This window comes from Rhinolophus hipposideros (genome assembly GCF_964194185.1).
Source record: "Rhinolophus hipposideros genome assembly, chromosome: 13".
NCBI classification, from domain to species: domain Eukaryota; kingdom Metazoa; phylum Chordata; class Mammalia; order Chiroptera; family Rhinolophidae; genus Rhinolophus; species Rhinolophus hipposideros.
The window spans coordinates 71,537,734-71,562,086 of record NC_138059.1 but is presented as its reverse complement, the minus strand read 5'-3'; the positions used below and the strand labels follow the sequence as shown (position 1 = coordinate 71,562,086).

The 24,353-nt window shown below is 42.3% G+C and overlaps 1 protein-coding gene across 1 annotated transcript; it reads right to left on the bottom strand.

Moving 5' to 3' along the window:
* Positions 1–8,086: 8,086 nt before the first annotated feature.
* FABP5 (fatty acid binding protein 5) lies at positions 8,087–12,195 on the bottom strand. Its single transcript, XM_081069841.1, has 4 exons — positions 11,989–12,195; positions 9,369–9,541; positions 8,887–8,988; positions 8,087–8,345 (listed from the first exon to the last, which is right to left on the bottom strand). Exons 1-4 carry the CDS (start codon positions 12,065–12,067, stop codon positions 8,292–8,294), a joined length of 408 nt encoding a protein of 135 aa, XP_080925967.1. The 5' UTR covers positions 12,068–12,195; the 3' UTR covers positions 8,087–8,291.
* Positions 12,196–24,353: the final 12,158 nt, after the last annotated feature.

The following is a 24,353-nucleotide window of genomic DNA, read 5'->3' as shown; positions in this document are numbered from 1 at the left end:
AACTTTTCCAAAAACTTAAACATTTAACAATAGGAAATTGATAAAATAAGAGTTGAAGTAAAGTTAAATATTATGAAGTTCAATAAAAACCATGTGAATCTATGTTTATTTGAGTCTTTGAAAAAGAATTAAAAAAAGATATGCCAATAGAATACTGTGCTGTATGATCCCATGTATAAAATCCATCTGCATATAGGTGTGTAAAGAACTATTTGAATGCACCATACCCAAACATTAATATTGATGTTCAATGGAAGTGAAATTTCCATGGCTATTTATTTTCTTCTCTATATTTTTCTGTAGTATTTTCTGATATATTATTTATTTATCATTCAAATATAAATAAAGCTACTTGCATTAAAACGTTTTTGTGTTTTTATTACTATAGGTAGATAGGCAAGGAAATAAATCAAACATCACCACTGTTAACGTTTTTCTATATTTTTCTACATATATGCACATATTGTTACACAAATGGGACAACATGTACAGACTATGTTATAGTCAGGATTTTTTTTTTACTTGATAGTACATTATGAGGTTTTTTTCTGAGCTCTTAGTGGTCTTTTTTTTTTTAAATGCCCATGAGTATTTTATTGTATGGATGCCTCATGATTGTTTAACCAAGCCCCTATTTCTAGAAAGTTATGTGCTTTCCAACAAATCTCTGCCAGTGTGCATGGCACTCTGAGGAAGATCCTCGTGACTAAATTTTCAGCCATTAGAAACTCTCTCAAAAACAATACAAGATGAAGTCAGACCATCTACCATCAGACAAAGGCCAACTGTTTTCTTTGTTGCCGAAAGGACCGCTCGGCCTCTCGGGCCCTTCTTCTGGATTCATAAACAGATATTCCAGAGCCAAAGTGGCCTTGTCAGCTGCACTGTGTCCCTGTCTTCCCAGATCTACGCCCAGTAATGCCTCACTATTTGGTGAGCACTTTCTAATGAGTATTGCTTTTTGTTCCGTTACAGTTGACATTCAATATTATTTTACATTAGTTTCAGGTGTATAGCACGGTGGTTAGACATTTATATAATTTATACAGTGATCCCCCCATAAGTCTAGTACCTACCTGACACCTTATTGGTTATTACAACATTATTGACTGTATTCCCTATGCTGAGCTTGACATCCCTGTGCCTATTTTGCAACTACCAATTTGTGCTTCTCGATCCTTTCACCTTTCTCACCCAGCTCCCCAACCCTCTTGGCCTCTGACAGCCATCAGTGTGTTCTCTGCATCTATGAGTCTGCTTCTGCTTCTGTTTTGTTTGTTCATTTATTTTGTTCTTTAGATTCCACATATAAGTGAGATCATATGGCATTTCTCTTTCTCAGTCTGACTTATTTCACTTAGCATTATACCCTCTAGGTCCATCCATGTTGTCACAAATGATAAGATTTCATTATTTTTAATGGCTGATATTCCATTGTGTGTGTGTGTGTGTGTGTGTGTGTGTGTGTGTGTGTGTGTGTGTATATATATATATATATATATATATATATATATATATATATACATACAATCGTCTATTGATGGGTTGGATTGCTTCCACTGGACCACCTTTTTACACCATATACAAGAATAAATTCAAAATGGATTAAAAACTTAAATGTAAGACCCAAAACCACAAAACTCCTAGAAGAAAATATAGGCAGTAAACTCTCTAACATTGCTCTTAGTGGTAGTTTTTCTGATCTATCTCCTCGGGCAAGGGGAACAAAAGAAAAAATAAACAAATGGGACTACATTAAACTAAAAAGTTTTAGTAGAGCAAAGAAAACCACCAACAAAATGAAAAGACATCCTACTGAATGGGAGGAGATATTCACCAATGACACATCTGATAAGGGGTTAATATCCAAAATTTATAAAGAACTTATATAACTTAACACCAAAAAAAAAAATCCACTTAAAAAGTGGGCAGAGGACCTGAATAGACATTTCTCCAAAGAGAACATACAGATGGCTACCAGACATAATGAAAAGATGCTTAACGTCACTAATCATCAGAGAAACGCAAATAAAAACCACAGTGAGGTATCGCCTCACACCTGTCAGAATGACCATCATCAATGGTCAACAAACAAATGTTGGTGAGGATGTGGAGAAAAGGGAACCCTTGTGCACTGTTGGTGGGAATGTAAAATGGTGCAGCCACTATGGAGAACAGCACAGAAGTTCCTCAAAAATTAAAAATAGAACTACCATATAATCCAGCAATTCCACTTCTGGGTATTTATCTAAAGAAATCCAAAACACTAATTCAAAAAGATATATGCACCCCTGTATTCACTGCAGCATTATTTTATTAGCACTTTGTCACTTTAAGGAAAGGTTAAAAAATATTTTGTCCAGTATTTTCAGTTTTTTAGTAAGACAGTTATTCCAAATATCAAGTGTTCTATTACTGAAAGTGAAAATAGGGTATTATTTTTTTAAGTCATCTGTTATTTCCTACTTGAGACCCTCCATGGATGGTTTCCCTCAAACCCAAATCCCTCACTAGCAGCTACCAGGTCCCACATGCTCTTTCCTACCCAAATGTCAGACTATGTTTTGTCCCACAGTGCTCTCATATAAATCAAGAAAGGAAACTTCAACTTTTCAAATCAACATTGGAGTCTGGAAGGCCTGTAAAGGGAGCTCTCGCATCCTACCACTCTATGACCCCAAACCAGCAGAGATAGTACCTTGCATCTCCTACAAAGAGGTGTTTTTACTTTACTACCCGGGCAGGAGGAAGGAAGATTTTCTTCTTGCCCAGCAACAAGCTGAGCCAATGGAAAGCCCCACAGCTCAGCCAATGAGAATGTCTTGCTGTCGCCTTGAACTCTTACTTTCTTTGAATAAACTTCCATTTGTCTTTTGCTAACGACTTTCTCGCCCCACCCTTTCTATAGAAGCCTTCCATTTTGTATAATTCCTCAGAGTATCTGTCTACAGGCTGGGTGAGATACCGCCTGATTCGCCACTCATTTAATAAAGCCAATTACATCTTCAAAACTTACCCAGTGGAATTTTGTTAACACTTCGCTTTTAATAACCTACTGTCACTCTGCCCCTCCATCTGTGTCCACTCAGGGCCTTTACAGTTTCCAGCCCCTCTTCCTAGAACCCTATGCCCCCAGATGTCACTGGCCTAGCTCCCGCTCATTCTTCAGGTCTCAGTTCTCTGAGAGGCCTTTTCTGAGAGGCCTTCTGACTCCCACATGAAGTAGCTTCAACCCGACTCACTCCTTATCACACTACTTGCTTTAGTCCTTTTCCTGGCTGTATCTGTCACTCCAGGCCACTCGTTTGAACTGTGTATGTCCCATCTTCTCACACTACAATGTCAGTTCCATGAAAAAGGGGCCGGACTCTGCTCTATCTTGTTCACCGTGTCATCTGTCACCAGAACGTCTTAAAAAGGCTCTGAAGAAAACATTATTCTTCTCTTTTCAGACATTTTCAAAGTGGACAGCGTGGGAGCAGGAGATGGACTTGTAAATGCCCACGCACATCTGTGACAGGGCCTGACAGACCAGATGTCATAAGACTGATTATTTTCCAGTTGTGGCTCCAGTGACGAGTCATCCCACCCTGCCTTTCACAACAACATTTCAAAACACGTGTCACTCAGCTTTTTAGACCAGCTCACCAACTTCATCCTACTTCTTCCTACGAATCCACATCACACGTGACCCACCAAGGGGCAGCGAATTCTAAGAGGGCAACTAAAAGAGGAGAACAGTGAGTACATAAAATGAAATCCAGGGAAACACTGTAATTATTCTCATAAACTTAAAAGTGAAGTTAAAATATAGTAGACGTTAAGAATCACGGGTTAATGAGCAGCAAGACTTGAGCAATAGCCTACGGTGAGCTGGCAGCGTTAGAATCGAAGCGCTAAAATGATGGCTCTCAGCTTTTTCAGGATCATGGCACAGTTTCAAATGCCAGAGTTGAAGAGATTAAAACTCAAGAAATCGCTAAGCTAGCAATAAATGGAACATCATGATACGAGCTTACAGCAAAGCTTCACACTGCCTGCCAGATCTGAAGCTGTGATTCATAACCATAATATCGTCCTTAGCCACTCATATTCTGCTTGAAGGCGACAGGTGATCGCCTTGGCAGTACTTCAAAATGTAATCATCTCTTGCCCAGACATTTTTCTTTTGTGAGGCTTTGAGTGATGTTAAACTATCTTACTTGTAGTAAATCGTATCCAAGCTGCACCATGTTTCACAAACAACTTAGGTCAAGTTCTAACAGACATTGCCTGTTGGCAGAATACTCATCTGCAGTAAAATAAATGTTATATGACTGAAAGTGGGCAGCCGATTTCCCTTTCCCGGTGGAGCCGTGTCCGGACACATAGCTCAGAAACAAGGCCGAATTCCTTACTTCCCGTTTCCAACATGCATAGTCTACATTCCTCAAGCACATTACATCTGCGGTAAATAAAAGACCTAATTAAAGTTGAATGATTTGTGTATAAAGGTAAGAAATACGGTTTTAAAACATAAAGTAAATTGAAGCAAAATCATAAAGGAACTTAGGTAATATTAAAAGGTGTTAAAACAGGCACAAAGAAGCCACTCATTTGTTAATGATCTTATTCATCTTCTGTGTGCCAGGTTGATTCCTAATTGATAGAGAAAAACACTGTAAAAACAAAGTCCCTTCTTCATGAAGCTTACTTTTCATTGGGAGAGACACATAATAACCAAACAAAATTTTATAAGAAAAGAGTAAATAGTCAGGATTGGTGAGGAGCACAGCATAAGGGAACAGAGAGTATGGGGGAAGACAGAACTGGGAATGACACATGGCTAGGGTGGCCTTTGAGAAGAGACCTGAAGGAAGTGAGAAAGCTTAGAAAACCTGGGTTGCAGATTCCTGAGGGAAGATTGTTACAGGCAGTGGCAGCAACAGGTGCAAAAGCCCTGAAGCAGGAACGCAATGGCCGGTGGCTGGAGGGCAATGTTTGAGAGTAGAGCAGTAGAAGAAATCGGGAAGGGATATTGAGAAGTTGGGAGGCACGGACAAGATCAGATAGGGTCTCTGTAAAGACTTGGGCTTCTACTCTGAGTGAAAGAAGCAACCACAGGATGGTTGTCAGCAGGGGACTGACATGTTTTAACATGTATTTTATGATGATGGCTCTGGGAGAATAAAAATGGAAAACAGGGAAATCGGAGGAGAGATGATTGATGGTGGGGTTTGAAGAAGGGTGGTGTCTGTGGAAGAGGTGAGAAGTAATTGAATTCTAAATATATTCTGAAGATAAAGCCGAAATAATTTGCTAATAAATTAGATATGGTATGGGACAGAAAGATAAAAATTAAAGAGGACTGTAATTCAGAGAAAATCAAAATATTCAATGAAGGATGGAGTTTATGTCTTTGAATAAGGGGTCCATTGAATTAAAGGATTGCTTAGCAGAAAGAAAGGTTTAGTTGACACCAGGTAATATAAAGTTAAGATACATTTGTTCTACCCAGGTTCTCAGGTAGGTACGATGCCAGACCCTTAGAGGCCATCTGGAAACGCACACGTGTGCGGGCTAGACTGACGGGTGCCATGGGCATTTTGCAGCAACACTGTAAGGATGTTGAGTCCTACCATGCTTGCCATGGTCATAAACAGAAGCTCTCTCACCCAAAATGCCAGCACTCCCCCATGGGAGAAACAGGGGCTACTCTCCTTCAAGCAATGCTGCAGTCATAAACTGAAGGCTAGAAATTAGAACATGGTGGCTGGCAGCACAGATGTTCAAGTCAGATAAATTTGTGCTTCAACCTGTCCTGCTATACGGCTTGGGACCGCGACCTAGACTCTGAGCCTTACTTTTCTCAACTAAATAATGCAGAAAACAATAGTTAATACACATCACTTCAGGTGGTTCTGAGAATTACAACACTCAGAAAGTACCTGGCCCAGGGTTTGATTCAGGGAGAATCCTATAGACGTACACTATTATTAGAAGTGGGAAAAGGGGAAGAAAGAGAACCTCTAGGACAGAAACTAAAAGAACGAAGAGGGAAATTCAAATAGAGAAGTCCAATAAAATGTCTAGAGCAGCACAGTCCAATAAAAAATATCATAGGTTCGGTTCCAGACTGCCATAGGGAGAAGGCTTCTTTCCTAAACCTCATAAACCAAACTCCACCAGCTTCAGACTTTCCTTCTGCAGCTTCCTCCCATCTCAGCCTTCAGAGATTGAAGAGAGCCAGGGCCTTGCTCTGGATGAGGCTTTGGCTTAAGGGAATGCTGCGCCTGGTTTGATCTATCCAGACTTTCTCTGTATCAGTAGTAAAGGTGTTTCACTTTCTTATCCTTCATGTGTTCAATGACAGCACTTTAAATTTCCTTCCAGAACGTTTCCTCTACATTCAAAGCTTGGCTCACTGGTGTGAGGCCTAGCTTTCAGCCTATCTCAGCTTTCGACATGCCTTTCTCACTGAGCTTAACCATTTCTAACTTTTTACTTAAAGTGAGAGATGTATGGCTCTTCCTTTCACTTGAACATTAGAGGCCATTGTAGGGTTCTTAATTGGCCTAAATTTAATATTGTGTCTCATAGAATAGGGAGGCCCAAGGAGAGGGAGAGAGAGTGGGGATCGGCTGGTGGGTGGAGCAGTCAGAACACACATTTATGGACTAAGTTCAATGTCTTCTATGGGTGTGGTTTGTGGCACCCCAAATCAAAACAGTAATGTCCAAGAGGACTGATCCCAGATCACCACAACAAATATAATAATGAGAGTTTGAAATATTGAATTACTAAAATGTGACACAGGAACTAAATCAGCAAATGCTATTGGAAAAATGGTGCCAACACAAAGTGGCCACAAACCTTCAATTTGTAAAAAAAAAAAAAAAAAAAAAAAACGGTGTCTGCAGAGCACCATAAAGTGAAGCTGTAAAAATGCCAGCACAGGTAATTTTTAAATTTTCCCTTGCCACATGAAAAAAAGGCAAGAAACAGGTAAAATAGATCTTTTTAACATATATTCAGGTAACCAATTACATCCAAAAAGGTTATTTTAACATATGATCAATACAAAAAACAAAAAGGAGGCATTTTTTTTTGTGGTTTTTTAAGGGTCAGTGAGTAGATAGATATTCTCTCTGCTGGCTCTGGGTAATTCTTCAGATCCTTCCCCACTAACATTTCAGTGCATGGAGAGTGGTTTCAGAGAAATGTGTTATCACATCAAGAGAAGTGAGACCCAGGATCTTTACACAAGCTGAGAAGCGGCAGTGTCGTAGGAAGATTGTGCTAGGACAATCTCTAAGTCATGGAGTGAACTTCACGAGATGTAGGTTCTTGATCCACCTCTATTACTTCCTACATCCTAGGACATGTTAGCTAGTCAAAAACCTGTTTGCTTATCTGCACCACAGAGATAAGGGCACTAGCTCCCTTTAGTATTGCTGTGAGGACCACACAAAGTGCCTATAAACCATATTTCTCCAAATGTGAATTGCAGGTATTAGTGTTTGGGTTTGAGAAATAGAACAGGGGTCCACTAGAATTCTCATAATACTTTGCATAGACACAAAAGTACTTTAGCGCTGCAGTACTTTGAAGGCTTTTGTTAATAAGCACATTGGGTTCTTCCAGAGCTGCGAGTGAGGGCAATGATTTGTCCTTGTGTTCAGATGTACCTTCACCTCTAGAACACTGCCTGCCCATGGTAGGTCCTCAGAAAGCTCATTAAATGAATTTTTGGTTGTAGAACTCCTGAATGATAGCTAAAAGTGCACTATGAAAATATGATCATTAGTCAAGATGGTAACTTAACCTTTATTCTAATATTTAAATTATAAAGTTCAAGTGGCTATTTTTTCATAACAGTCTCTGCCAGAAATTTAAGACTCTTGAGTTGATACAAAGTTCAAATAATACAGGGCAAGCTTAAATGATTGATAGATCTGCACAGAAGTAGCTCCATATATAAATTACTAAAACATGATCTCAATATACTACCTTCAAGACTGCCCCAGAATGTATGCGATTCATGATTATTAAAACTCATCACTAATTTCCTATAAAGTTTTTTTTTTTTAAAAAAAGCATACAACGCTGCAATAGCATAAACACATTTATTCACTAACCAAAGGGACGATCTTAATTAAACCAACACTTGGAAATAGTTGCATGTAAAATGTTTATGATAAAGATAACTGAATACAGAGATGGAAAAAAAAAAAAGCACGGAGAGATTTGCTCATTGAACTGAGCCTGTTTACTCGAGCAGCTAATTCCTGTCCAGAAGGATGATGGAATTTTTACTCTACTTTTTCGTAGACCCGAGTACAGTTGACATTGTTCATGACGCATTCCTAAGAGAAAGAATGATATTAAAGACGTAGGTTAGTCTTGCATCCCAGGGAACTGGTGGGAGTTAAATGCTATGATCAGAATCCTACCAAACCTTGTTATCTATGTCACAAGTAGAGAAAACACAGGTTAGGACTCTTGGGTTGGAAAAACTAGAACCTGTCGTTTTCCTTAACATGTGTACATACTTTCCTGAACACTAAAGTATTGATGTGCAGTATCTGATTTATTCATTTGGTCTTGGTGAATATCCGTCCTCATTGTAAAGAAATGGAAAAATGTATGCCTCAGAGGGCAGTTTGGGGGCTTGTCCAAGATGCTACGGGAATGTCGCAGCAGATCACGGCCTAAACCCAGCTCCAGCTCCATCCTTGCTCTATCCCCATGAAGGGCTTTCTTAGTTATTAGTGGTCTAGTATTTAACTTGTTCTTTTTTTCTCTTCCCAAACCTGGCCGTCCTGTTCAGGATCAGTGATGACAGTAGTTAGGTGAACAGTGAATGTGCGTAAAAAGCCAAGAAGACATAAGCCGTTTGGCACCTACCACCATTAGTTTCCCATTTTCCACTCTTCTTGTTATTGTGCTCTCCTTGCCATCCCATTCCTGGTGTTGCACTAATGCACCGTTGACAAAATTGCACACAGTCTGCAAAAATAAAGCACATTTCTTCATCTTCCAAAGAACACTACACGAGTTTCCATGACTCAGTACCTCCTTAATTGACATTTTTTCATCTTTTCCTTTCTGAGTCTACTTCATTACCCAATGGGAACTTTACTCATAATACAGTTGATGCTGTTCAATCTAGACACACATAAGAGACACCCAGCCTCTCTCGTGTTCCTTAAACCATTTTTTCCCAAAGTAGACTAAGTAATGATATGGTCCTTTCACTAATTTGTCTAAACTTAATTCATAAAATAACTTGAGACATTTTCATTAAATTCTTGCCTGTACACAGTAAAAATGGTATCAATACCGTCTACCATTCTAGAAGCTTCTGTGATTAGTAAGTTATGCCTGACCTGAGTTTTTCTGCCATCAGCTGTAGTTTCTTCAAACTTCTCTCCCAGGTTACATGAAAACTGCGTTGTTTTCAACGTGCTCTCAGTTTTTATGGTGAGGTGTTTGCCGTCAGAGGTGATGACACAGTCTGGTTTGGCCATGGCACCCATTTTTCGCAGAGCCATCCCTACTCCTGAAAAATGTGAATTATGTTAAGTAACAGGCAGACCAGAGTTATAGTTTAGCAGAAGGAAAGTTATATAGTTATAGCAGAAGGAAAGAAGTAATTCAACTGTAATTACTCTGCGATGCATATTTCCACTTACTCACTGATGAAGAACTATGGTAAACACATACCCAGGGCTAGCAGCGTGCCTGCACTTGACATGTGAATTCAAGGAAGTCTTACAACAGCTTTGTGATGGGGGATAGCACTGTCTCCATTTCACAAATGACAAAGTGAGGCACTAAAGGACATACCCAAGCTCATTCAGCTGGGGAGGAATGGGGCTGGGAACCAACAGTGCAGGTAGTTTGGCTCCAAAGCTCAGCTCTTGGCCACCGATGCTTTGTGGCCTTCAGAAAATGAGGGGAGCAATGCAGACTTCTAAAACCCATTCACTCACTTCTGCCGACCCTTGTATTACACGACTCCAGCACACAGCCCGGCCCGGGAAAGGCTCTTGATAAATATTTGATTCATACACCACACAAATAGAAACCAATCCTGAGATATTCAAATACCACAAGGTTTTCAGAGGTCAAGTAGCACAAACATGAGGGTAATAAATGGAAAAAGAGCTTATACTCAAAATCGGAAAACATGTCATAGCTGTGTAACTCAGTTACTATGTTGACAGCATATCTACTTTATAATCTGTGTACTCCCCTGGGTGTTACCATTTAGAAGGAAACTTAGATCTAGGAGGCCAAAGCCCTGTGTCACAGATAAGGAGACTACAGCCTTAGCAGAAAAACTGGCTTGATGCTGAATACTCAGCCAGGATTGAAATGTCCCCTTGAGCCTTCTCTTCTGCTTTACGCTGTTAGTTGAGTCATCATTTATCCTCACTTTGGACAAATGGAGGGCTGCTCTCCCCACACTTTGATTGCTTTCTAGTGAATTGAGCCTGGCAACCCACATGGCTCTAGAAGCGTGGAAACAAGCCATGTGATGAACACTCGCTTTCAGTGGGCAAACAGCTTTCTCTATTGGTCCTCACAGGTGAACACACAGGAATGGTGTATTTCTTGGCTACGAGTACAGTAAATGGCTTTTCTCAGTCGTCTTAATCTAGGTTTACAGTGAAAAAAAGAAAAATGCTGCCTTTCCGATTTACTCACAGAATCATACATACACTCGAGTCTCCACAGAACCAGCCTGAACCAGTCACTGTCTTGCGGAAAGGCTGGTGAAGGAGTGTTTCTGAAGTGCCGCGGGGACTGGGTTTCAACAGAGGGTCTTTGCAGTGGGTTCTGCACCGGGGAGCAGCCATGGTTAACAGTTGTGGGATGGCGGCTTCCAAAGCCCCCCTCCTGGTCCCACAGTTGTGTTAGGGCCTATGCTACTCCATCCTACGTCCCAGTGGCCTGTGACAATGGTGCATTTTTGTTTGGTAATCTCCCAATGTCTCAACCAGCATGCAATCGTTGTCACTGGCTTAGAAAAGGATGAGAAAAGAAAATGAAGCACTCTTTTGAGAGAACTTGAACCTTCTCTCAGGGTTGCATCCTTCTTTGCAAGGAAGGTTTGAAGCCCAGCGCCATCTGCAGGACCATGCCCACCCCGCATGCAATGAGAAAGCCTCCGCAGGAGGGCCGGGCCGATTCTGACCCGGGTTTTCCAACAAAGCCCACACGCCGCCTCCTCGTCCCTCATCCTCAACGTGCACGCCGGGGCCGCAGCGCACGGCCACCCCCAGGCACATTCGCCACCCTGCCCCTGCGGGCCCCGGCCTGGCCTGGCCACGCCAGTACAAGGTCGGCGCTGCCGGCGCCACGCGTCTGACCTCGGCTGCGGGGTCGCGGGCGAGGAAGCCCGAGGCTTCCGGAAACTGCGCCCCACACCGGACCCGGCTCACGGGTGAGGGCGGGCACAGGGCCTAAGGCAGGGGCTCTGGGCCTTGCGCAGGATGGAGCTGAAGCTGCAGCCGCGTTCAGACGCGCGAGGGGCACCGCGTCCCGGGGGGAAGCGGGAGGGGGGCCCGCGCGCCAGCAAGAAACAAAACATGCGGGAGGGTGGGAAAGGGGGCGTGGGCGCGGCCACGATGGGGCAAGTGGGGGGGACAGGACGATGGCAGAAGGAGAAAGGATGAGTGGTGGGGACAGAAGAGGGGAAGTCACAGTGGCAGGGAGCTGGGTGCACCACGCGACGGGCCACCCCGGGACTCGGGGGCCGGCGGGCGGAGGGCGCACGAGGGCCTCGCCTGCAGGCTGCTCCCCCGCGTGGTGCACCCAGCTCCGGAACCAGGGCCGCGTGGAGGGGGCTCGGCGGTGGAGGGGGCGGCCGAGCACGCCCGCCCCGAGCCCAGATCGCCCCGGGGGGCCCGGGGACACACACACACACACACACACACACACACACACACACGCGCGCACGCCACGAGGCGGGCGCCGCGGGGCGGGGGCTGGGCGCCTCACCTAGTTCCTTCATGTACTCATCGAAGCCTTTGCTCTCCACCAAGCGCCATCTTCCTACCAGCTGCTGAATGGAGGCCATGGTGGGCGCGGGCGGCGTGCGGGTCCAGAGGAGCGGAGTGCGGCGTGCAGAGCGTGGCTGCAGGCATCGCGGTCGCGGCGGCTTTATGCCTCGGCGTGGGAGGGGCGGGGCGGGGCCAGGCGGCCAATGGGAGGCGCGCCTCGCCCGGCCCCCGCCACGCCCCCCGCGGGCTCTCGGGCTGGGGGTGTGGACCTGCTCCGCCTGCCCCCGCCTGGAGGGCTCCTCCCGCACCGCCTGCCCGCGGGACCCGCCCGGCGCGCCCCACGCGCCCCTGCACACGCGGGAAGCCGGGGCGCGCGTGGGGACCCGGCCCGCCTCTCCTGGGCCCCACGTTGCACTGCCCAGCCGTCGCCCCGTTTCCGTTTAAAATATCCCACGGAACCCACGAGCCCTGGTTGCGCTCGGGAGGCACGAATGGATTGATCAGCGGAGTGGTTGACTGATGGATCGATAAACCCATTTGCCTGACTCATCTCTGCTCAGTCACTGAACCGGCTCCCGTCCCACACGCCTTCCCGAGAACCTGTTCTCTCCACCCTCACCCAGGCCGCCCCGGCCCAATTCCCGCAGGGGGGGTAGATACCTGCGTGGAGTTGGACGATCTTATCACAGGTGCGGGATGGGTGGAGGTGCCCCGGGAAGCTCGGTGTCCAAACTAAACCTCCGTAGGAAGCGTCAGCCTACGTGACTGCCACTGCTCTTAAATATTTTCTTTCAAGAACGTTTTATTAGTTTGTATTCCCCGCGGAGGGAGCGCTTCAAAGGTTCTTCTCAACCCCGGAGTCTTAAGACTCCCGCGCTCTTCCCCTTCGCCTGAATCATAATAATTCCCTGTGTCTGTGTGTAGAACACTGTACTTCTCCAACTGTACTTGTCACAGGACCTTGCTGTGTGCTCCTGGGCCCTTGTGGGAGTGAGTGGGGACAAGGTGAGGAAGTCGCCACGCCGATGGGCCAGCCTCCTTGATGGACATAAGGTCCATTCATCTATGCGGGGCCTGCTGTGCTAGATTCTGTGCTCCGCGGGCACTTCGTATCCATTAACTCTAATCTCCACCGAAGTTTTGCTATAAAGAGTGTTATCCCAATCTTTTGAAAGAGGGAATAAGGCAGGGAAAGTTTGCAGAGTGGCAGGAGCAGAATTCGGGTCCAGGCGCTTTTCACTCCAGACCTGGTGACGGAGGACCACACCTGGGGGCCTCCAGCTCACTGCACTGCTTGCTGGCGAAGCTAAGCGCAGAGGCTGCAGCCCCCTGAACCATTCTAGCAACGCTTCCTCCCATAGTCCTAGAAGACGTTCGTTTGTAAGACAGAAGCAATTTTACTTAGTATCTCTGAACCTCGGTTTTCTCATCAGTGAAATTAAGTCAGTAAGAATTACACTAAATGATTTTTTTAGGTCCCTTTCAACTTAGGAAGTATTCCTGCAGTGTACAACTAGTATATAGTATATAGTATAGTATACTTAGTATATAGCATAAAAAAAAATAGTCAGAATCACTCTATCGCCACCTACTGATAAAATGAACATTTCCCTTAGGTTTTCTTACAAATGTTAGGCGCTTGTCAGCCTGGCATCCCCCAGTCGCAAATATAGCTTGCGTGCGGACTGTGAAATTTTACTTCAAGACAACTTCCCAAATTAATGTAGATCAATGTGTCTTCCACAAAGCTGATTATAGGATATAACCATTTCCTAAGAACTGCAAGCATGCAGCTGGTAGAGAGAGTGCTCACTCCATTAAATAATAAATCATTGCAGAGCCCCCCAAGCTGCCCGTGTTCTAACAACTGAGTCTTTTCTCCAAAAAAAAGGGGAGGAGGGAAGGAAGCAAAGCAATCACTATAAAGCGGTACTTCTCAGATTTTAGTGTGCAAACAAATCACCAGGGGATCTTATTGAAATGCAGATTTTCACTCAGTTGGTCCGGAGCAAGGTGCATTTCTACCAAACTCTCAGGTCTGCCAGTGCTTCTGGACTGAGGACCTTGCTTTGAGAGTAAGGCTATAAAGCATGCAAAATCTGCATAGAGTTTTGCTACATCCAGGCGACTTTCAATTCACTGACAAATATTTTCTGATGATATTCCCATAAAAAATATATATAGAGAAAAGACAGGACATTGGACAAACTCACTCCAAAAATTATCTTACTCAACTTTTGCGCTTTTTTCTAACTTGCCTTAAGTAGGTATTTTTCTGTCTGCTCACCAGAAAGAGTGATAGAAGGCTTCACACAGGGTGGGGAGGGTGGATAATATGTTTATTTAAACCTATCTCTCCTTTAAATGTTATAAGCAGGTTTTTGACCCTGACTCTTGCTGGCTTGTCTTGCTCTCAACACACTTTGCATTCCCACTTGAAACCAGATCTTCCATAAGAAAATCCCACTCATTTCCAAAACAAAATCGTCATAAGTAGATAGAGCACAGATCTGCATCTAGACAGTTGTCTATAGTCGCAAAATCTCCAGATAAGAGCAAGGTCAGGTACACGCTGAACGCACACCCTGAATATTAATTTCTAAATCTTTCAATGAACCCAGGCATTGCAAGGAAGGTGCTAGAGCCGCCATCCATCAATGGAAGCTTGTTTTGTTCTGGGTAATAAGATGATTTCCATTACAGCACTCATAGAAATAGAGTTCTTTTATGCATTTCGTCCTTTTCCTTAAAGCAGTTTGATTCTTACACAACATGGCTGCAGATGGCTAAGCCTTCAAACTTTCCAGCTGCCTAAATAATCCATCCTAAATATATGCTTGCTAAATTAACTGGACTAGAGGGAAAACGAGACATTGCAAAAGTTACAATAATAAAAGTGATTGGTTTCATAATAAGGCAGAGGGCATAATGGTTCATCTCGGTGTCAGATGAATCCACTTCCTTTAGTGACATAGATGTTGCCGGCATCCAGATTTCTGTATTATTGAGTATAAATTGGCCATTGGCTCATGGCAGTGGATTGCAGAAACATGTCATTTGGGCTGACCCCTTCATGCTCCTGTGGGCAGTGCTCAAAGCGACCCAGGTGTAGAAACACAGCACCTAAAGGGGCATCTGGAAATGGAGCAGGAGGATATTTGCAAAACCATCCCAATAAACACGGAATCTTAGCAAAATCTCTGTGCTTACCAGGAAACACAGCCTCCGAACAAATGCCCTAGCAACCCCACCTCCTCAAGCCCACCTCCAACCAAATTGCCACTCCTGTTATGTACAAAGTCTGGGCCTGGCCCAGCGCCAAACACACAAATTCCTAAGTGGCACCTTTGCCCTTAAAAAAAAAAACTGCAAAAACAAAAACGTCCAGATAAGATTTTTTTTCACTGGAAGAGACCATTTTTTTTTCACTGGAAGAGACATTCTTTTCTTGCATATTATACTTCCCCATTTTTCAGTTCCACCTTCCATGTGATATTCTATGATTTATTGTTCACTTCCCCAGATTCTAACACCATTCGAACATTTCTCTTTATTGATATTTATCCATAAGAATGAATGATTTTGTTTTCAAATCAAATCTACAAAACCCCAGGGTTGCTTGCTTCCAAGCTATTTACGCTGATGGGCCAGGCCCATGGCTTCCTTTTGCTTGAATGAGATTTTAAGAAGTTGTGGTATATACACAATGGAATACTATTCTGCCATGAGAAAAGATGAAATAGTACCATTTGCAACAATATGGATGGATCATGAGATTATTATGCTAAGCGAAATAAGTCAGCCAGAAAAAGTCAAGAACCATATGATTTCACTGATATGTGGTATATAAAACTGAAAACAACAAAGGAACAAGACAAACAAATGAAGAAACAAAAACTCATAGACACAGACAATAGTTTAGTGGTTACCAGAGGGTAAGCGGGGTGGGGGGTGGGAGATGTGGGTAAAAGGAATCACATATATGGTGATGAAAGAAGAACTGACTGGGGGGTGAGCACACAATGGGATATATAGACGATGTAATACAGAATGGTACACCTGAAATCTATGTAACTTTACTAACAATTGTCACCCCAATAAACTTTAATTAAAAAGAAAAGAAAGAAGAAGAGTCATCGGAATTTAAGAACCTAAGTCTGACTGAAGACACTTTTCCTGATCCTATCTTTGGGCCTCTTAACTTGCTGGTGGGATAGCTGCTGTATAATCCCTGAGGTGTACACAGAGCTGCAAAGACAGCCAGAGGCGACTCTGTGCTCTCCTCTACAGGGGCCAGGCGGCAGGATCAGTACCTTCTGTCCATCCACCATAGGCCCCACAGCACACTTGTCATTCACCTGCTCACTTCTACATAGGCTGAAAGATTTGTTTTATCCTCCCACGCTCTTCCCCATACCCTCATGCCTCTTGTATTCCCGAATTCCTCCTTTTACAGCAATCGGTTCTCAATCACATGATTCCTTGTTTATAACAAGAAACCAGTCTGAGTTTCCAAGGAGACTGTTGTCTAGGTTGGCTAAATGCTGGGATTTCGCACCGGAACGGGGAAGCTGAGTGGGTGTTACCATTGAGGGCAACCCTTACCTTGCTTTGGATCTATGTTAGAAGGTGGAATAAAAATGTTTTGCCACACGTGTCAAATCTTGTCACCTATCTTGCAGCCTCCAAATACGTCATTAATCCCTCAGGACGAAGGTGGGGTTGCTAATGGTCTTTCTGCCCTGGGAAGTTAGCAGAACTGAGCACTGTGTTTTTTTTTGTATTGTGCAAGAGATGGTGGTCATGGGTCCCCATGGCCTGGAACAGGTCTGAGTTATGCTTGTTGTTCTGGTGTAATTATGAGCAGTGCTGTCTTTCATTCCATGTCTCTCAGATTGAATGATGTTGGATGAAGAGTGGTGAAATTTACTTGTCACCCATCAGGCAGCTCCAAACCCTAGATTTCAAGTATGGCATTATCCCACAACATTCCGGTATCATCTAATGTAAACCCTGAAGGGGTTCCCAGGAGGGAAGAAGAGCTATGGGGCCATATCATCTTTCCCTACTCACATGGGATTACACAAATATGTCACGTGTGGCCTGCTCCACATACCCACAAATGATGACACGCGGAAGTGTTCACACACAACAGATTCCTTTGATTCAAGTCAGCCTACATTTTGAGACCACCTAATAGTTATGAGTAAGTAAAACAGGGCTTGTCTTCAAGGAATTTGTAACCTAACCTTACACCAGCTATGGAACTGCATTTTTTTTTTCCTTTAACCAAAATTAAATTTCTGTCTGTTTTCACTCAGCACGTTCTGAAAATTCCCAAGTATTAAATGTGTTTGAAAATAATAAATTCTGGTAATATCAAATACCAGATAAATTGTATCTTTATAATACTAAGTGAATTTTCCAAGGAGATACCACTGAGTTGTGTGTGGGGTTTTGTGTGTTTTTGATTGTTGTTGTTTTTTTTGTGGGCAGGAAGCAAGTGGGCCTGCTGCCTTCAATGTTATCTGGACACTCTAGATGTCTGTTTGTTCCATTGCACAGGTCATCTGTTTGGCAGGAATCAAGGTGGGTGTACGTAATGGGTACATCCTATTTAAAACGAATGTGCCAGATGAGGTAAACTCCCCTTAGACTAGGAAGGTCTTGTCTAAAAAATACTGAGACAGAGATCATGAAGCAACCCACACCACTGCCCAGCATTCCCTGCGTCTCAGAATTAGTTCATCATCATTGACCTGGGAATAAATTGGCACCTGGCTGTCCAGGAAGTCCTGGGCTCTGCTGACAAATGCAACTTGCATCATAAAATCTGCCAGTGTACAAGTCAAAACGGGGACTCTCCACCCCAGCTAGTCTGGTGAGGCCCAGAAAAACCTGCTGTGTTCCCTCTCTCACACTCGTGTCATCGTCTTTTGAGAGAAGAGATGCAGAAACAAAGCTTATTCTGTTGCCCTGGTCTTTCCATACAAACTCTATGTGGCCCCTAGGGGCGGGAGATTCTCTGTCACGAGGTTCATGACATGCGTCGCATGGTATAAAACACTATGACTTCTGCCGCTAGGTGACCAGTACATCACACAGAGTAAGAAAAACGCTAGTCAGTCATGAAAGACAGAGGTATGATAATGAATCCTGCTAGAAGCCACAGACCCAATCCAGTCTGGCAACAAACCCCTTAAACTCAAATGCGTCCCACAGTTGTCTTCTCTTCTGCTATTCCAGAACAGGGCCAGCTTCTAGAAACAGCAAGAATGTCATTGACCAGTGTCCCTTTGAATGTTATTATATGAAAGTCACTTACTTTGTCACTTACTATGGGAAAATAAAGGTTTTTGGGTGTTTTTTTTTTCAAATTGAGTATCTTTCAATTGTATTGGATTTGCCTTTGGGTTGACAAGCATTTCTGAGATGTACGGAAACAAAAGTTTGGCTCCATTATGGAACAGAAAATCATAACTGCTTAATATCTCACTTGAAAGCAAGTGGGAAGATGAATCCTAACTGGAAACAAATAAAATAAAAACCACTTCAGAATTCAACAAAACTTTGATTTCTCATCTCCAATAAACATGAATAGTGACACTAAATCTTATGTAAAAGGTCAAGGTTTCCTCTCGCTTTAAGCTTTGCTGAGCCAGTGGCCTCTTTGTTTTGTAGGGCAAAACCTAGTTCTTTGAAGACTGATCTTTCTCAACCCAACGCCTTAAGGCCTCAGTGCCTGAGGAAACCCAACTAGTTCAGGTCATGAATGCTTATTCAGAAATAAAACTTGATCTGGCCACACCCAAGTCACGTCATTTTTAATTGCATATTTTGGCAGTAATTCCTGGTCAGACTTGATCTTGGCCCAATTAGCTGTCGCTTGAGAAGACGTGTTATTAGTAAATGCTTTAAAGTTACATAGTTCCATGTCTGAATATGGATTTGTGACTTGGATTCAGAACTAAAGAGGAATCTTGAAATGATAGAATTTGGAGGAATTATAGATGTCTGCTATGTAGACGAAAGCCCATTAAGTTCCCCTCGATAGAAATCAATTCAGTCTCTACTTAAATCCTGCTGGTGATAGAGGCCTCATGTCCTCACCAGGAAGCCCTTCTCATGCTGTAATGGTTCTAATTGGGAGAAAGCCATTATGCCTATTATGCTAAAATCTGCTTTAATTTCTAGCTATTGGTCATAGTTCAACCTTCTCAGATAACTCAGAATATCTACTCAATAATTCTCACATGGTGGGCCTATAAGGATTTGATGATGATAGTTTATCTACCAACACACACACATACAGAGAGAGATAGAGAGAGAGAGAGAGAGAGAGAGAGAGAGAGAGGTATCAATTATAGCAAAAGTGAAAAAGAACAATAATTCCAATTACATGTCAATTTAGAGTAAGCTACAGTCCAGGGAGAACAAAATAACGACTGTAACTTCTTTAACATGGCTATTGCAAAACATTCTGAAGAAGAATCGTCACCACTGTACTCAATATAATTAGGATATTTGCACAATCCAACTGAAGCTATTGTCTGAATGCAGCTCTTCCAGAGTAAGCAATAACAGAATCCCAAATTATGGGCTCACCAAGCATACCAAATATATTCAATAATTATTTAAGTATTTTAGAAAGTACTTCACAGGGAGAAATATTAAAATAAAAAACAAAGGAAGGGGATTAGCCCCCCCAAATTGAATTATTTCTATCAATTCATATTTGGCCTGTGAAAATAATAGTAAATAATTGATGATTATAACAATACTAGTGCTTGGATTTTAAGCGACTATGGGAAATTTAACACCAATTATTGCCCTCCATCTTTGCTTATCAGGAAATCTCCCTCCCCCCCATTTCACTTATTCACAATCAGGTCAGAAAATATTAAATGGAAAATTCCTAAATTAAACATTTCATAAGTTTTAAATGTCTTGCCATTCTGAGCAGCGTGCTGACATCTCACGCCTGCCTTTCTGCTCCTTCCAGCCCAGGTGAATTGTCCCTTTGTTCAGCTCCCCAACCGTTAGTCTCTTTAGTAGCAGTCTTAATAGCCAGATCTCCTATCCGGGAATCACAATGCTTGTGTCCAAGTCACCCTTATGTTACTTCATAAAAACCCTAATGCACAAGAGCAGCGATGCTACAATTCGGATAGGCCACTTCCTTGAAGTGAAAAGGTGAAAGTTCTTGATTCAACGAGGCATTTTATCATCGCATGTCATCACAAGAACAATAAGGTATTTTGAGAGCCAGACCGTATTCACATAACTTTTATTACAGCCTATTGTTATGATTGTTCTATTTTACGATTAGTTACTGTTGTTAATCTCCTACTGTGCCTAATGTATAAATTAAACTTTATCACAGGTGTGTGTAGGAGAAAATGTAGCATATATAGCGTGCAGTATTATCCTCAGATTCAGGCATCTACAGGGGGTCTTAGAACACACACACAGGCACACACACACTCAATTTGCTCACGACTGAAACTGCAACAGGGCTTTTATGTTCCTTAGAGAAACTTTTTAAAAAGATGTCATAATTGTGGCCTCAAGTCCCGTTTGTCTTCACTTGAATTGAAAAAGATTATCAGAAAAAGATAACTGAAGAATAGAATTAGAGTAGTTTTTGTCTCTATCATAATCCTATGCTTCAGTGTTTTAAGACAGGCCAGGCAAAAAGCAAAAACACTAGCACCACTCACAAAACAATCATTGTACTAAGTATCCACCCTAAAGGCACAATGATATAGGTGCAAGAAGAGGGGCCTGGGATGCAGGAGACCCTGGTTCTAAACCTCACTCCGCTACAAAAAAACTGCATAAACTTAGATTTTGTTTTCTCATCTGTAAAATGACAATAACAGAGTAAATCAAAATTTCAAGAACGCATAGATTAACTTCACAGGGCATTTCTTTAACAACCTAAAAAGAAAGAAAGCTGCATTGACAAAACAACAACAAAAACAAACAAAACCCCTAAAGGTATCCTTCAATCAGTTGTCATCTAATTTAAGGGTGAACTATCATGGTTGAGAATGAAAACACGCGCCATTGGCTGTTTTCAGACTCAGAGTCCTGGGCAGATTTCACAATACAGTCTATCACTGTGCTAGCCTCCTTCTGCTCACAGAGGTGGAAGACTTCCCTGAGTCAAGGAAACTGCAAGGGAGAAATTCTCAGTGATTGGGGTGTGGGGTTCGCCAAGGAACCCACAGAAACAGCTCATGAAAAGAGAAAATAAATAAATAAGTAGATATAAATATATAGAGTCAACGTTAAATATTCACTAAGTGCAAACTCAATTTCAGGTGTATTTCAAGTTGTTATTCAGACGTAAATAAGTTTCAGGTCAAACCATGACTTTTCCTAGCCTTTCTTTTTCATCTCTCCCCCAGCCCTAGAGCAGCCAGAGGTCCTCATGGAGGCAGGAAGGTAGTTGAGAAGTCTCCGCCCTCCCCAGTGGAGGTTTTCCAACTTGTGCAGAAGCCAAGGGTGGGGAGGAAACGTCTCTGTGCTTGCACAAGGAGAAAACCCACTCTTTAATAAATCTCCCGGTTACACTTGTATTGACACCTGTGAAAATGTGCAAGAGGCACTGCCATTCTCCCACTCTTGCTTCTGCTTCTGTCCTCCCACTCTTGCTTTCCTTCTTTTCTCCCCCACACTGAGGATTTCTACCATCTCCTGGAAAAAGCGCCAGGATCCATGCCAAATGTATTTGATAAATCAATAAAGTCTACTGATGCCCCTGAAAGCAAGTAGATTTAACTATGCAGGCCTCACCTGTGTGTTGCTGGGTTTTCGGTTTTGTTTTGTTTTACTGTCACCAGACCCTTGATGACAGCCTCATTTTGCACATGACTCCATGGGCTGAAGAAAGGTAGTTAAGAATATTGATGCTCTATTAGAAATTAGTGACCAATCATGTAATTAAAAAAACAACAGCAACAAAAACACAAGGTGTTGAAATTGGATTTTGAGGTCAAAGAAACTTTGGGTACTGGAACTACCATGGGGATTAAGCCTCTATTAATCGTCTCTGTATTGTTCAGTGATTATATCGCCTTTTCTGCTTTACCTACTTAAGTAAGGTACATGAGGCAACCAGGGAAGGTTCTCTTTGCAGGTTACAAGTTTACTTGTTCAGTTTCCCCTTAACACCAGCAAGAAGAAAAATTATAGATACGTGTATATTACTTACAAATAAATTCAAGAATGTCATTCTTTTCTCCACACTCTTCCTGAACTTTTCAAAAACAATGGGAAGTCATAGATTTATTTCATTTTGCAAACTTATGTCTGGCATTGTCTCTAGCACCCAGGATTATCTAAGGAAAATGATCCTCTCTCACAGCTTTTCTCTTAAATAAGTATAATGTAGGTACAGTTTACAAGAATGTCTGAAACAAGGTGAGTAGGATTTATAAGGAAACTTTATAAAAGTTTTAACCTACTTAAAAAAGAAGGGCTAGAAGTTTTAGTTTTTAGGTACCTGCTGTCAGTTTGATTATCACTATCTTCTAAGGTAGTACATTGCAGAAGTTCTGGTATCTTCAGATACTACGACAAGCATAAGGCAAATTAGGAGATCTCAGTGTCCATTTTTGCTATGACCACAGGACGGCATCCAGGCTCCGGGTGGGATTTGGAGCCACATAGAACTGAGTATGAATTTCAGCTCTGCCACGTACTGGTGGTATGGTCCTGAGCAAGTCACCGACTTTCTGGTTCCTTCTCTTTAAAGGAGGATCCTAACATCCATTTAAAAGAGGACGATACTACGTGTGTATGTAGGTATGTTATAAATGGCACATGTTATTCGACAACTAGTAACTAACAAAGTAAATACCCTGAACCAATATAAGATGGAAGTTTTATTTTGTTCTCAAGGTTTTTACTATATGTTACACCTTTCCAAAAGCAGAGTCTTAGGTCCCAGCAAATAATAGGGCTGGTATGTCTCAAAATGCCCGAAGCTGGTATTCTCTGTGGTCCCTAATACTCTCTTCAGAATCTAAGCGAAGCCACACGCTCCGACGGCTTCCTCAGTGCTACAATAGAACTGTCTCCCACCTGAGGACTTCAAACATTTTCAGTGATTTTCACTTGAACTTGTAGCATGGAATGCCTGTAGGAAAATGGTAAAGGAGAGAAGAGGGCAGGTCATGAGCGCTAGCAGGGCAAAAAGAGCCTTACTAGTAACACAAACAGGAATAAAGAAGAAAATGCATAGTTCCTGCATATTCGTATAATTCATGGAAAGGAACATACAGAACAGGAATTGAGTGCATGATGTGTTACAGGTAAGCTCAGACATCAGCTGTACAAGCAGCGGTACACAGCCCAAGCATGAATAACTTACACTTTAGTTTCTTATCTCTAAAATGGGTACACGTAGAGCTTTACATTTCACTTTGGGGGAAAAAAATGGTTTAATTCTTTGGTTCTTAAAAAAGATTTTATTAGTTTCTCTCTGTTGTTTTTTACATCATTAGAAAACTACATTGGTCTGAAATTACTTATAGGTAGAGAGTTGTTTCCCTCCCAGGAGCCCAGATGATACTGGAAATGATGTCATTTGCCTCAGGAGCTTTGCATTCCATTCAAATCACTCCCTATTAGAACCACAGATATTTACAGGTAAAAGAGAGACTTCAAGAGCTTAGTTTGGTCCAGGAACAGAAAGGCAAAGAATAATTTGTCCCCATCTTACTTGTCTCTGAAATTTCCTCCAAAAACATTTTTTTTGACCTAACAGTATTGGAACTGACATAATTTCATTAACATGTGTGAAACTGCCGTGCTCCAGGTTCTGAAATTGATATAATTAAAGTGAAAGGTAAAGTGTGAACCATTTTTTTTAATGTCACCCTCCTTCACTTCTACGTAATAGCAAATCACAAGAGATATTTTTCACCTGTTAATTGCATTTTACATGCCCCTCATCACTGGCCTCGAAGAATTAAATTTGAGGGAAAAAATGATTGAAACAAGGAGTAAGGCCCCAAATAATCAGGTTCACTAAAGTTGCTTTCACTTGGTAATGTCTCTACCATAAATCACCACTCAGTTTCATTCTGCTATGGCTATTTCTCTTTCAAAAATACTTAGATTAAAAACTGAGGGTTCTAGAGAAAGATTGTTATTTTTCAGAATATTTCTGAAACTGGAGCAAAAATAAAGTGCTTATGTCTAATACTGTGTTGTAGACATTAGTGTCCTTTACACAGAGCATATATTAGCACACGCTAAAAAAATGAAATGAACACTTTGCCAATTTTCATTGCCCTTCATCCATGGGTCTCGTGAACCATAGTCATCTTGGTGGCTTCTGTGTCAGATGGT